The sequence below is a fragment of the Argopecten irradians genome, chromosome 6 (assembly GCF_041381155.1).
Source record: "Argopecten irradians isolate NY chromosome 6, Ai_NY, whole genome shotgun sequence".
Classification (NCBI taxonomy): domain Eukaryota; kingdom Metazoa; phylum Mollusca; class Bivalvia; order Pectinida; family Pectinidae; genus Argopecten; species Argopecten irradians.
In genome coordinates, this window is record NC_091139.1 from 39,197,695 (window position 1) to 39,213,870 (window position 16,176).

At 34.5% G+C, this 16,176-nt stretch overlaps 1 protein-coding gene across 1 annotated transcript; it reads left to right on the forward strand.

Moving 5' to 3' along the window:
* Window positions 1-3,449: 3,449 nt before the first annotated feature.
* Window positions 3,450-14,806, forward strand: LOC138325840 (cochlin-like). Its single transcript, XM_069271779.1, has 9 exons — window positions 3,450-3,601; window positions 4,710-4,767; window positions 5,579-5,739; window positions 6,873-6,993; window positions 8,286-8,399; window positions 10,099-10,209; window positions 10,706-10,989; window positions 12,437-12,716; window positions 13,113-14,806. Exons 2-9 carry the CDS (start codon window positions 4,722-4,724, stop codon window positions 13,697-13,699), a joined length of 1,704 nt encoding a protein of 567 aa, XP_069127880.1. The 5' UTR covers window positions 3,450-3,601; window positions 4,710-4,721; the 3' UTR covers window positions 13,700-14,806.
* Window positions 14,807-16,176: the final 1,370 nt, after the last annotated feature.

Genomic DNA, 16,176 nt, shown 5'->3' on the forward strand with positions numbered 1-16,176 from the left:
TATTTTTCAATTTTCTCTCTATTTTTAGCAAGAATAAATTCCATTGAGTTATTCAAATATAATATAAATATACATAAACATTTATTCATTGTAACTGGTACATAAATGTGTGTTTTCAATATAATATTATCATATTTGTAGAATTTCATTACTTTGTCTTAATAAAATGTTCATTTAATTTTCTTATTTCTTTGTCAGTTATTGTTAATTGTCCTGGAGGGATCATCATTCACCAACTTCTTTTGCTTTCTTAGGTTGTCTATCATCGGTGAGGGGGCTTAATGGCGACCTTACCTCATTTGATATACTGGTTGATTTTCTTGAAGCTGGTGTTCTAGAGGTACATTTATCTAATTTCGTAACGAAACTGTCTAGTGTACTGGACACATTTTTTTGGTTTTTTTGTCATTTTTTTTTTGGATTTCACTTTCTTTTTGTGCTTTTTTTTTTGGGGGGGGGGGCTGGAAGTTTGAGTTGATGGGTGATGATCATCTTGAGGCACGTGTTCTTCTGGAATACTAGCGTTGCTGCAGGTTGATGATGTTTCCTGTGTTGTGGGTTGCGTGAGTTCGATATCTGTGACGACGTCACTTTCATTACCCTTCTGTTCATCACTTGATGATGAGGTGTCAGATGACGTACGCGTGTTATTGAAATTTGTTGGACACTCCGTCATTACATGACCAGTGCCTTTACATAAGCGGCATACTACTTCGTTCTGACAGTCTTTTGAAGTGTGGCCTGACTGTAGACATTTGTTGCTGTTTAGTTTGTCATTTGGTTGTCCTCTGTGAGTTATAACAGCCCTGTATCAGCCTATTTCCATAACTTTGGGAAGTGGGGTTTTCATATCCGTTATCAGGCCGATTCTGTCTCCAGTTTCGCAGTTGGATAATCTTCCATCTACAAGTTTTTCTCTGAAGAAGCTTTTATTATCACAACCCTTCAGAGTTAGAGTTCTTTTAATTTTGCCGTTGTCAGCGGAGAGTGGTATATTTTTTATTCTGACTCTTACGGTACCTTCCTGTTCATTAAATAGACTTCCCGGATTTGTCATATAGACATTTACGCTTTTCCCACGAAGGGAGACGTTTCCTTGTAATTTCCTTGGAATTTTGTCCTTGTTTCGTTATTGTCCATATAAATTCTCCAAAGCCCGCGAACTCTTTGTAAGCCAGCAATATTTTCTGCTGGAAATATGTTTGAAACTGCTTTGTCTAGTACTGTATGGTTTAACCATTGGTCTCTGGGCGGATTAGGCACTCCAAAAAAGTCAATTTCTTTGATGAAAACTTGTTTTGCTGTGTTCCTGACCTGATCAGTGTCGGCCATTGCTACCTCCGCGTAGGATCTGGCTACGGACATAGTTGATTTTCCAAATATAATGTGAATGTCACTGATAACTTCACAATCTTTAGGCTGATCTTCTACGGTGAGAAAAGTTGCTTAAATTCATGTAGAACTTCTTAAGAATGAAAAGTTTTCGTGGAGCTGAAAATCTGACCTCTTCCATATATCAAGGGCAGATCACTCCTTTCACAACAATGAAGATTCCATTTGGCAGACTGTCGACCTGTACCAGCCGACATCCTCTTCTTCATGGATTCCTCCTACAGTACCGAGAAACACTTCAGCGATTCAAAGGCTCCCGTCACAGCTATCGTCAACAAACTATCGATAGGAACTGACGATTATCATGTAGCGGTTATGGCATATTCGTTTGATCTTTGGATGTGACCGTTACCCTTTGAACGACATCCTCTTTAAAAACAACAAAACATCAACTAGGTTATACAGGTATGGCACTTTTGTAGTGGATAAAATGAACGATAGCTACTACTTGAAATATAAGGTGTTTTATATCAGTTAATAACAGTAAAGTTAATAAAATTACACTTGACATATTTCGGTGAACAAAATGTGACCAATAGCCACGCTGTGGAAAAAAAGACGGACGGATGACGAGCAATAGACGAAAAGCGATTTCAATAGCTCGTTAAACATTTACTGATAGGGGGTTAAAAAGTCGTCTTTCAAGATCAGATAAATTTAATAAAAGTATTTTGGCGTCTTATCCACAGTTTTCGTAACTTTGTATGTGACCGTTACCCCTAAAGTTCTAATTTTGACCGATATCACTTTCATAATTTCTAATTAATCACCGTATATGATTCTCCACTAGCAGATATAATGAATGAAATATTTTCTTCCAACATTCATATATTACATATTAGTAAACGGGACAGTTTTGTGTCAGCAAAATGTATTTATTTGCAATTTATAACGTTTTAGTGAATAAAATGTGACCGATATCCCTGCTATCGAAAAATATTGTGTCGAGGTGTTTGCATAATCTGAGCTAGTTTGACGATATCTAATAATTTCACAGAGTCGTACACTGTCTTTGACGCACGATAGGTTTAGAAGATGCATTGTTTTTATGTCATAATTTCAGCCGATTTTCATCTTGAAGCGGGCGTTTTTTCATTGTTTTTGTGTGCCTGCTATCACTTCCGGTGACGTAGGTTGTCCCCATTGTTGAAGCTTCTACAATTTTATTTCACATTTTACAGTGTTATTAGTAATTATAAAGTGATTGCTGCAGGTAGGTTTCCATCTAAACATACATAAGGCATAAACAACATATGGTGGCATATTCCTGCCACCACTTGATATGTTAGCGAGATATATGTAATTATCTCGCCAAAATTACCATGATAAATTGACTTATCCTGATAATTAAGTCGACTTATTGTGATAATTATGTCGACTTGTCATGATAATTAAGCCAACTTTTCTTGATGTTGTAAGTCAATATATCATGGTGACTTAGTTGACTTATTGCATTATTTATCTGGCTAAGGCGACATATTTCAATAAATATATTTGTTCCTGTTCCAGATTTAGTCGACTTAACAAGATAACTATCATGATAAGTCAACTTATCATGGTTGATCACTTACCATGGTAATTTTGACGAGATAATTATCTCGCTAAGATATTAAGTGGTGGTAGTAATATGCCACCATAACAACAAGATTCTCGAAGGGCATAAATTCAGTATTGTAACAAATGTTTATATGGCCTTATACATTGTCTGTCAATTACAATTATTTTCACAGCTTAAGTCATCAAACTTTATGGTTTTCAATAGATTACTGAAAAAACAATGATATGATACATGTAACTTAAAATCTTGGTACTTCATTCAACCTTGACAATTGTATAACTAACATGGAGCATAAGATCGTTTCTCGTTTTCAATACACTTAAAAAACGTTTTTATGGTAAGATAAATATGTATATATATAAAACATGTTTAGTATTTTCTTCCTGTTCTGTCTCACAAATGATTGGCTGTAATCAGATAATAGTAATATGTTTTATTCGGTTTTCGCTGAGATATTTAAATGTATTTATAACCGTTTGAATACCTTCCGGATACCTGTACTTACCGTACCGGGAAAACCCAGGTATTCCTATAGACTCTCTATACGATCACGAGTAAGTGCTATCGATTTTTAGTCGTCATACAGCACTTGAAGAGCGAGAACGTGTGATTTACACTTCTCTTGTTTGTTTTAACGATAGAAGGAACAAGGTAAGTTCTTGTTATATCTTCCAACACCATACTAAAAACATTTACCTCTAGACAGAATACATTGTATATATATTAGATTTGTAACATGGAATTTTCGTTGTGTAAAACTTTCATACTTTGCACGGTTGGTTTGGAATCAAGACTGTGAATCCATCTAATTTTGTTTCATATATCATTTTGGTTTCAATCTGTATTTATTCTATCAGCTAGTCACAAATACTCCTTATACTAATGGAATGATATGATAAACTTCCAGCTTCTAACAAAATAGAGTTGACACGAATATTTCATGTTGTACATCAGTCTATATAACATCCAATTGATTCAGATGTCTATTAAAATCAAAATGAAATGTTGTTATCAAAATCACGCGTATTGCTGATATGAAAACATTTATAAATGCAAAGCATTGTACCTGTGGTTCAATTCAATTATCTATCATATTAAAGTGAAATGTCTGTTATTATAATCCAAGCATGTATTGCTTCATACATTTATCCATGCAAGGATTTATTATAATATACATTGTACATATATGCATATATTTTCACTTATTATGAAATCATCTGTTTTTTCTAATGAATTAAAGAAATCGGCCATCAAAATAGCAATACCTTACTTTTTAATGATTTTATACATTTAGCAGAACCACAATCAGAACAAATCTACGATACCGGCCCTAAAAAGCGATTTGTTTCTATCCAGGTGTTTACATTCCAAAACATGTCATGACTCCTATTGTTATTATGGAATAAGACACAAAACAAATCAACGACTTCCTCTTCTACATAATACTATTGTTCGCTCAAAAAGGGTCAAGATAATGAATATGCAAAATAGTTTATTGTTTGTTATTTAACTAAGTTTACATCAATGGATAATAGGAGTTAGTCGGGCTTTAAAAGACGAGTAAATTATACACCTACACACATATATTAATCTTATATACATTTCAACATAAGTAGTCGTGTGTAAGCATTTTAGACCTATTCCTGTTCAATACCTAATGCAAGCGGGTTGCCAATTTTCTAAAACTTCCGGGTCTTACGTAGTGAAATGTTCATTGGTAAATATTTAAATAACGTATTGGAACATTTATTTACTTCAGTGCGACTTGAATATGCTGGCGGTGCGGATTGTGTTTCTACTAACGTGTCTGCTACCTGGTACGTATTACACTGCAGTCAAACATGTCTATAAAGGACACCAAAGGGACATTGCAAGATTGTTCTTTGTAGACAGGTGTCCTTTATACAAAAGTCAAGTAAATAGAAATTTGAACCAAATGTGGTCGATAATTTTGCCCTTAGACATTTCTCCTTTATATAGAGGCGCCCTTTATACAGAAGTCAAATATAAAGTAAGTTTAACCAGATGTGGTTGATAATTTTCCCTTCATAGACATTTGTCCTTTATATAGAGGTGTCCTTTATACAGAGGTGTTGTCTGTAGTAATTTGCACCAAATGTGCTTGATTAGTTTGTCCTTTATAGACAGGTGTGCTTTATATATAGAGGTGTCTTCATAGCAGGTTTAATAGTATATTGTTCTCCTTTTGAGATCAAAAAGTTTTCATATTTTACAAATATGAGATATCTAACTACAATTTTGCAATTTTAAAACCGTCAGTTTGTAAAACATTTTCAAGGCGATTATTTTTATAAAGGCTACTTGAGGCAACTTCTCAGATAATGAAGCTACTAAAGACACGTAGCTATATAAATATGTAATAAGAACCTCCTCGACCAAATGTCTCCGTGAATGGAATCCAAGAATGGAAAGAACATTCCTGAAACTTTTGTTCGCGTTGTTATATCCAATTACATTTTCACAGATATCTTACTTCGCGATTTGTATTTATACTTTTTGGCAGTTATTTATTTTCGCAAATCTAAAACGCCCTCGAAATACGCAAAATAAAATGAATACAAAAATAAGTTGAATTTCCCCTTTCGATTATGACTTTATTTGTTATAGACGTAAGCTGTCATGCTGGACATGAGCATCATAACTCACCTTTCCTCCCGAAAGAAAAAGCCGCGTCTTTCTTTCAAGAAAACCACTGGTTAAACCGCCGGGACGCTAACAGGTGTCGGGTGGACGAACCGTACTGCGAAGTAAACAAAATGATTTGCATGGTATGTATTACAAAATGGCTTAAACAGTGTATGTGTAGTATAGTAAAAATGTTTGTTTCTTAGAACGTAAACAATGTGAATATCAATTTTAAACGTTTGTCGTTTGACCTCTAGAATTACCATTAGCCCAGGCAAGATATGAAACTTTACTCTGAAATATCATCATGCAAAATATCTTGTTTATCACGATTGATTTGGTGTGAATTATCTTATTTACGTCCTATAAAAAACTAAGTTTAAGTACAACGTCCCGTGTATGTGGTGTCTTACGTGTGTGAAGTACAAATGTAATTTTTATAGAACTATGTTGAATCTAATCGCGAGCACTGTTTTTTTTTTCTTTTTAATTTTTACAGAACTATGTTGAATTTAATCGCGAGCACTGTTTTTTCTTTTTAATTTTTACAGAACTATGTTGAATTTAATCGCGAGCACTGTTTTTTCTTTTTAATTTTTACAGAGCAATGTTGAATCTAATCGCGCGCACTGTTTTTTCTTTTTAATTTTTACAGAACAATGTTAAATCTAATCGCAAGCACTGTTTTTTCTTTTTAATTTTTGCAGAAATATGTTGAATCTAATCGCGCGCACTGTTTTTTTTTTATTTTTTTTCAGAACAATGTTGAATCTAATCGCGAGCACTGTTTTTTCTTTTTAATTTTTACAGAACAATGTTGAATCTAATCGTGAGCACTGTTTTTTCTTTTTAATTTTTACAGAAATATGTTGAATCTAATCGCGCGCACTGTTTTTTTTTTAATTTTTACAGAACAATGTTGAATCTAATCGCGAGCACTGTTTTTTCTTTTTAATTTTTACAGAACCATATTGAATTTAATCGCTAGCACTGTTTTTTCTTTTTAATTTTTACAGAACTATATTGAATCTAATCGCGAGCACTGTTTTTTCTTTTTAATTTTTACAGAACTATGTTGAATCTAATCGCGAGCACTGTTTTTTTTTTTTAATTTTAACAGAACTATGTTGAATCTAATCGCGAGCACTGTTTTTCTTTTTAATTTTAACAGAACTGTGTTGAATCTAATCGCGAGCACTGTTTTTTCTTTTTAAGTTTTACAGAACTATGTTGAATTTAATCGCGAGCACTGTTTTTTTCTTTTTAAATTTTACAGAACTATGTTGAATCTAATCGCGAGTACTTCTGCAATACACTGAACCCGAATTACTGTCCACTCGGTTACACGTGCTACCTGTCTGTACCATGTCCAGCTCACTTCGAATTAGGATGTACAGGTATTGTATTTACATTATTAAAGAGACAATTTAGTCTAAGAGAACATTAAAATCTGTTCATATATCGGAAAAACCCCAGTTCTAATGGATGTTCGGTTTTACTGTGATATGCCTGAAAAGCCCATGGTGGTGACATGTGTGTAGATGTTCACACTCGCTCGCTGTCTGCCATTACACATTGTGATCGAACTTCTTGTACAATGTATGCCGAGCCCTGTCCCTTGCTCGTAGAGTAATGCAACTGTTGTCTAGAACTGCTCAAATCGCTCTGACAATAGTATGTTTACCTTATAAGATGAATTGTCTTGTCTAAAAATCATTTTATCACCTTCTCAGTGGTTATGTACATGTAGTTTATTTGTTTAACGTAAGTGACTTTGGCTCGGGTATGGGTACAGCGTCCATATTTTCCCTGCTAAATCGTATTGATCAACGATTTGATATTTCAACGATATTAATTAAAATACTTAACAATGCCGTGGAATTTGTCAATGTTTTACGTTATATGTTTTATAAGAAAGGTAGAACGATACATTTATGCTATATTTTGCTTCTTGGTTATGTAAAAGAATTAGCCTAAGTGAATTGTCCCTTTAAGATATACGGGTACTGTATTTACATGTATTAGGATGTACAAGTACTGTATTTACATGTATGAGGATGTAAAGGTACTGTATTTACATGTATTATGATGTACAAATACTGTATTTACATGTATTATGATGTACAAGTACTGTATTTACATGTATTAGGATGTGCAAGTGCTGTATTTACATGTATTAGGATGTACAAGTACTGCATTTACATGTATTAGGATGTACAAGTACTGTATTTACATGAATTAGGATGTACAGGTACTGTATTTACATGAATTAGGATGTACAAGTACTGTATTTACATGTATTAGGATGTACAAGTACTGTATTTACATGAATTAGGATGTACAGGTACTGTATTTACATGAATTAGGATGTACAGGAACTGTACTTACATGCACATATATTAGGATATACAGGTACGTACTGTATTTACATTATAAGATTACACAGGTACTGTATTTAATTTTCAAGAGACACAGCTATTTATAGAAATTAATGAGAATATTGGCTCTATTTCTTATATTTATCTACTCGATTTGAAAATCAATTCTGTTACTTTTTAGTATCAATTATATCTAAGCGATTTCATTACTATTAAAGAGAGAATGAAATTAATGTATATTACAATTCAATGTTTCTCACTCCCTTGTCGAATATCATATGTCATATACATATATAAACTTTTCCTAACAGAGAACGCCTGTCTTGGCCTGCCTTGTGAAAATGGAGCGACTTGTAATCGTGCTGTAGGGTCAGACTTCACGTGTTCTTGTACGACTGGATTTTACGGTCGTATTTGTGAATATGGTAAGTTATTTATCAAATGTATTTAATATTCAGAAAAGAATTATCCAAATTTTGAATTTAGGTAGATATTATTCAATTATCGACCTATTTTCAAGTGGATATGGTGAGTTATCAACCCGAGTAAGTGATATATCCCGAGGTCGGAGGCCGAGGGTTATATTATTTCGAGGGTTGATAACTCACCGTATCCACCTGAAAATAGGTCGATAACTATTTTATTATATGACATTTACAGGATATTAACCCGGTTCTTCAAAAATACTTAACTACAATAAACAAGATGATATTTGCAAATGTTCCTTTTACAAAAGTAGTTTATCTGTTACATGTAGTATATGATAAATTAGACTAGTACAACCGGAATATTTTATCGCTTCATCAACTTCCCATCTGGCATTTGTGAACGTTTTCCATGAATCGAAGTTTACAGTTGATCACCGTTGATCACAGTAAATAGCTGCCTTCCGCCGTATATGTTGCCGACTATGTATAATGACGTCACAATAGATTAATCCGACGCCTTTGAATAAGGAAACTCCCGTTACGCTATATTTGGGTACGACTCGACGTCAAAAGTGATTATGACGTCACATCTAAAGGGAGTTTCCCTCAATATATTTTTGACACAGGTTACTGGACTCGCGAGACAGTAACCTTGCGTGTTTTTCGCCGTCGATTTCGGGGTTGATATCGCAGTTGATGAATATTTCTGAGAAACGTATGACCAATCAAAATACAGCTAAAACATCAGTCATATAATAATTCTTTTAAACAACAGATAGCATATCATCTAGAGTTTTCAAAAACTCATCTTTGGTCTAGATCTTAGTGAAACCTGAGGCCAAGGCATCGCAAAAACAAAACTAGGAACAATTGATTGCTTTCTCTTAAGCTTTACATTAATGGGCAACTTGTACAGACTAAATATAATATGCAATATTTAATCATATACATAGTTATATATTCTACCTGAAGACGCAGAAAGGTTTTGTTATTTTTCATTCAAATATACCTTTGCAAGGAACCATTTTTACTATATAGTTATATGTGTTTTGCAGTGCTTTAAAGAACTTAAAGCAACAATATAGATATTAACGGTGCAGCCCTTCGTGCCCAAAGGGTACGAAGCACTTCTAAGGTAACACATACAAGAAAATATAAGAAAAACAAAATCTTTCAAATTCAATCCAACACACTGACAGCGTCAGTTTGCGGCCGCCATTGTTTTATCCACTGTAAAAAAATCCCATAAGCGTGAAGGCGATGCTTTGAAGTCAGCTCATTACATATTTATTACATCGTTCAAAGGCTTTCATGATCCGGAAAACATAATATTCATCTTCAGAAGCTCAGTGCTAATGCTCTTTAATTGCAAGCGTTCAAGTGATAGACCACTTTCAATATAATCAGCTGACTAAAAACGGAATATCTGTTACGGAAATAAACTGTGGATTTCCTTCTCAAATAGGCGTTTGGGGACAAGGACAGAGTGTGAATATACGAATAAAAAATCAACAGAAAATTCGGCTCCGTTATTTCCATAAATTAGACTCTTTAACATTGCATAATTAATGGTTTACTGAAACATCTGGCTGCGCCCTTTAAGGCCTTGCCTTCAGTCATATTAAATAGTTTTATCTATATAACAGTACTTTATTATATCTTCAAATATTATATTATTCAGTATATTTTTTTCTAGTGGACGCATGCATTGCACCACAATGCGAAAATGGCGGTACGTGTAACAGGAACGCTTCTAGTTTCGACTGTTCCTGCTCCGACAGATATACCGGAAGTATTTGTGAAACAGGTAAATTATGTCTTATACACCAACAGATGTAACGAAAGTACTTATGAATCAGGTAAAATAGCTGTAATTCAACAATCGGTATTTGGAATGGACTGAGAAGCGGTCCATGAAACAAATATCGATACCCTACTCAACTTTATCCTTCGATATATCGATAGGAAATAAATACAAAATTTACTACTAACGTTCGGTTATTATGAGAAATTTACAAAAAATGTTTTGCATGTTTTTATTTTTAAGTCTTGCGATTTCTAAGTTCCGGATCATATAACTTAAACTAAAACTTAAGTACATGAACGACTATATATATGTATAACAAATCTTAAAATAATATTTTAAAGGAAAGTCAAAATGACAAAAGACCAACAGCACATATAAGCTAGCATTGTTTCCGACAATTATTCGAGATATTGCAATATTTCCAATATTCAATGCCCAAATAACTTCCAAAAACCATATTGTCCCGGAAACTAACAATGCAGAATCTATTTGGCAGACTGTCGACCTGGACCAGCCGACATCCTCTTCATCATGGACTCCTCCTACAGTACCGAGAAACACTTCAGCGATTCAAAGGCTTCTGTCTCAGCTATTGTCAACAAACTATCGATAGGAATAGACGATTATCATGTAGCGGTTATGACATATTCGTTTGATCCCAGGGTGGAATTTTCCTTTGATACGTTCACCGATAAAGCATCGATGATAAGTGCAATTGATAACGTTACCGGTATACCTGGGCCTTCTTATCTCAACAAGGCACTGGACAAAGCTAAGGAAGTGAGTAATATTTACACATTTACCAGCTTTATGCCTGTCATATGATAATCTAACAATTCATATTACACAATAATCGACCTATCTGCAAGTGAATACGGCGATTTATCGATTTTACCCGAGGCTGAAAGATGACATCCTCGATATTCCAGGGGTTACTATCACTATCCTTATATCCACCTCTGGACTGTGTCATAGTAAAACTGGAGGCATTTTAGGGGGAAAACTGACCAATCACAGGCCTGTATAGACTTTCTTTGAAAATTAAAAAAGGGCGACTACCAACATCAAAGTAATACAGTTCACCGCTGTTCGATTCTTTTGATGTATATCAAGAGACCAGGCTAACTGATCCATTCATAGACTTGCTTAGATAAAGTTTGGGGATGGATATACAGAGAGTAATGCATGTCAACCCCTGGAATATCGAGGATGAAGCTCGAGGGTTATACGTATCACTTTCGAGTCATATAATGATAGTTGATTTTATACAACTATCGACGACCTATTTTCAAGTGGTTACGGTGAGTTATCAACCCGAGTAAATGATGTATTCCGATGCCAGAGGCCGAGAGTTATTTCATTTTCGAGGGTTGATAACTCACAGAATCCACCTGAAAATAGGTCGATAACTATTTTATTATATGACATTTACAGTATACTAACCCAGCTTTTCAAATAGACTACAATAAACAGGATGATATTTGCAAATGTTCTCTTCACAAAAGTAGTTTATCCATTACATGTAGTATAAGATAAATGTCCAAATGCTTCTTGCTAATGTTTTAGACTGGTAGAACCGGATTATTTTTTCGCTGCATCAACTTCCCGTCTGGCATTCTTGAACGATTTTCATAAATTGAAGTTCCCAGTTGATCACCGTTGATCGCAGTAAACTTGCTGCCTTCCGCCACATATGTTGCCGACTATATATAATGACGTCATAATAGATTATTCCGACGTCATTGAATTAGGAAACTCCGGTTACGCTATATTTACGACTGGACGTCAAAAGTGATTATGACGTCACATCTAATGGGAGTATCCCTCGATTTCTTTTTGACACAGGTTACTAGACTCGCGAGAGGTATTTGGACTGAGTCCAGTAACCTCGCGTGCTTTTCGACGCCGATTTCGGGGTTGATATCGCAGTTTATGAATACTTCTGAGAAACGTATCAAAATTTAGAAAAACACCAGTCATATAATAAACAGTATTCAAGCTGCAATTTTCTAAAATAGAAACCAGTTTCAGAATTCAATGCTCGATATCGATGTAAGTAGTTTAAAAAAATGTAAAATGTAAAAACTACACAATGATATAATATTTCAATAATAAAGTTTTTTTTTTTTAAATTTTAAGGTCAGAATTGTTTCAGTGATATTACTATACCATCCCATCACATAATATAATGTCATTTTCAAGCGAAAAACGTCTGCTTTTATTGTAGATGTTTTCTTCCACGTCAACATACGGACCAAGATCAACAGTCCCTAAGTATGTTATAATAGTCTCTGACGGGTTGTCTACCCGGAGGGCAGAAGCTATATATGACGCTAGTATATTACGCAGCCAAGGAATCCGAATTGTCGTTGTTGGAAATGGAGAGCAAGTCGATCAAACGGAACTACTACATCTAGCTACAGCCAAACAATATGTCTTTCCAGCGGGAAGGGAAAATGACGTCACAAACGCTGTCCTCATGGAAACCGTCAGCAGTAGCTGCACAGGTTAGTCTAAATGCGCATTAAATAAGTATTCTTTGATTTCGCAATGTCTTTGAAACGAAAGGTACGTCAATACGCTCCTATTTCATTTATTTGATTTCGTGGAATGCTTTACCATAGGCTGTTTGGTGTCACTGTTTCATTTCTGTCCATCATTTGAAACGAATAACGATGATTACTAGAACCTTCTTGTCAAATAGATCAATCTAATCCAAAATCGGTGGTGAAGATATACTTGTGAATAAGTATTTCCATACTTTTGGTAATTTTATGATGGATTTGCGGTCTTATTTTACTTGCCTATATTTTACTATAAAGTCTCAATTAAATGACTCTAATTATTTTATGTAAATGATCGATATTTCAGAAAGTTTTATCTAAACTTTTTTGTAATTTCAGATTGTTCACTCCACACGATGACGGACATTTTGTTTTTAGTGGATATATCTGTGCATCAGACTTCCTTACAATTAACACTGGATTCTCTGAGGGACTTGATATTTAAAACTTTAGAATACAACGCAGACACACAGGTCGGAATGGCAACTTTCGATTTAACAGCTCAATGGAAATTTTCTTTAAATCATTTTACGGATAAGGACGATATCATATTAAACAGTCAGATTGGTATTGCTACCACAAACCGGATGTCAAACATCAGGGCCGCCCTAGCGTTTGCGCGCCATACAGGTTTCACTGGTTCACGTTCAAATGCGCGGAAAATGTTGGTGGTGTTCTCTAACGAGGGATGGACTGACCTTGATGGCGTCAGACAACAGAGACAGGCCCTGAACATGGACAATGTGACGGTGGCGTTTGTAACAGTCGGTCGTTATGCGGACCTTGATAGTACCTACTCTGTGTCAGAGAAACCAAGTCATGTGTACTATATAGAAGGCCACGCTGACTTTGATCGATTTGAAGCACTGGTAGCTCAAACTACACACGCAGAATGCCCTGATGATATTTTTGATGTTCGGCAATAACAAAAAAATTTCATCGTTGATTCCAATTTACATTCATTTGTCATGTGTATGATATAACCACTAATGCGCACCATCTTTACAAATTGCAATTAATTTTTAATCAGATTTACTCTTTACAAAGGTATGTTTTACAATAACGTTTTTATAGATTTTTTTTATTTTTCTCCTTTTATATGTTGATTTAAAATCACTACTGCATTCCCCGAAATAGGCGTGCGGTGAAAAGGGTTATAATTTATTAATACACACGATGGATTTCATTTACAATTTATATCATCAAAATTGTGATTCGCAGGGGAAATTAAAGACAGTGCCCCCTGAAAATACTCGCGTTGCTATGCGTAGTAAACGAATTCCATTCATAAATAAAACTTTCCATTGATAAATTTGCGTACAAATCACGTGCATGACTACAAGGGGAATAACTCGCACAGGAATTTTGTCTGTTCCATGTATGGTAATTCAGTCGATCTGATAGTGCCTACTCTGTGACAGAGAAACCAAGTCATTTGTACTATATAGAAAGTCACGCTGACTTTGATCAATTTGAAGCACTGGTAGCTCAAACTACACACGCGGAATGCCCTGATGATATTTTTGATGTTCAGCAGTAACGAACAATTTTCATCGCCGATTCTAATTTTTATTTATTCGTCATGTGTATGATATGACAACTGATGCGAAACATCTTTAAAAACTGCAAACGTGTAGTTTAACACAGATTTACTCTGGTGTTCTTTTTATAGATAAAAACTAATTTTTCGCCGTTTTTATGTGCATTCATTGTACATGTGTTTCTAATTTTCACAAAACAGTTTCCATCACAATTTAATGACGTCACAATCGATACCTACCCTAGTGCGGATAGCTCTGTACATGCACTGTAAAACAGTGGACGGATGATGTTTTGGCTGCGTGCCGTATAAACATTTTTTATTTAACATATTCTATAATCCATTCATATTTTGTACATTTAGTAATAGACTACGATACTTCAGAGCCTTTGTCCGGACATACAAACAAAAGCCTAGGTAGTTTCACTTTCATTTTGACATTCGTTTCTTACATTTTTTACTGATTGGTATAATAAAACTAAAACAATTACTACACATCGTTTTCTTTATTTTTTTAATGTCCAACATCCAACACAAGGAGTTAGTGGTACGGGGATTGACCGTGATTCATGAGTGTATAGTTGTTGTAAGTGTCAGTTGTCTATGTGGATAGATAATCAATTTCAAAGAAACAAATGATCAAAGCATGGCAATTCATTGACTCGTTCCCTATCCCTGCCTCGAACTCACTATCTACGGCACCCAATCGCCTAGCCAAACATACCTGCGCCTTGTACCACTGCGCCACATCAACGTCCCCATTGTAATATTTTGTTAAATTGTGTTTCTTTGATATTTTGATATTTACTAAACACAATGTATCATATGCACTATATGTTGTTGTTCCAAAGATATATGACAATTTCCACTGTGATCATGTCAGCATAACCGACTATCACTTCGTCAAAGAAACGTCCTATTTGCTTTCTTAAATTGTGTTTCTTTGATATTTTTATTTCATTTTATTTTTTAGATAGATAATATATGTAGTAATAGTAACCATCGGATGTGCACAGTACAAATATTATTTACCATATATACTTTATGATAAATATAAATGTATCCATCGGAAATTCATTGGTTTATATAGGAATATGTAACAATATATCTCTTCCTTCCGTGCTACAAACCCAACTTCAAGAACTTTGGTTATAGAGAACAATCAACTGAATACTATTACATAGCCCACAGTGCTAAAGTTTGTTAACGTTTTGTGATATATTATTAAAACAGCTGAAAATTAATTAGCTATTGTGTTCTAGAATTGAGGTCTAGGTTCTCATATAACATCAGATAGAAAAAAAAAACAAGTTTGGGCCCTTCGGCTCAAACTCCAATCAGGTAAGCTATTTTGAAATCAGGTGCATTTTGCATTAAAAATCATGAAATTCATATATGTTTACCTATTCGTTATCAAAATTGATATTTTGAACCTAAATTTCAATCTGAATTTCCAAAATCTTATCAATGTTATTTAGAAATAACTGCCTGTCAGAAAACATTTTTCTTTTGAAATTCATTATTTACCAGCCAATCAGGGGCCAGGTCAAAATTCTATCCTGGGCTAATTATTGTATACATAGGGGCTATTTCGAAGGTTGTTTTTCATTTATGATTAGTTGGTTGTTCCCGGAGAAATCAAATACATATTTTATCAATTCACGAAATATGACAACGAATTGCATACAATCACAGTGAGGCAATACTGTGATTTCGAGATCCCAAAACAACTTGGGTAAAGTACGATTTACCGTCAATTAATGCCACCTTCCGGTGGTTGTGACGTCATTATCGCATAAAGACGGGGATAATCGACGGCAAATTGTATTTTGCCCACGTCCTTTTGGGGTCTTGAAACCCTCG

Excerpts from the sequence above, each read along its gene's own strand:
- LOC138325840 (XM_069271779.1), top strand. The coding sequence starts at position 4,722 with ATGCTGGCGGTGCGGATTGTGTTTCTACTAACGTGTCTGCTACCTG. Across the intron at positions 4,768-5,578 it reads ACTAACGTGTCTGCTACCTG|ACGTAAGCTGTCATGCTGGA; the intron begins GTACGTATTACA and ends TATTTGTTATAG. Across the intron at positions 8,400-10,098 it reads CGGTCGTATTTGTGAATATG|TGGACGCATGCATTGCACCA; the intron begins GTAAGTTATTTA and ends ATTTTTTTCTAG.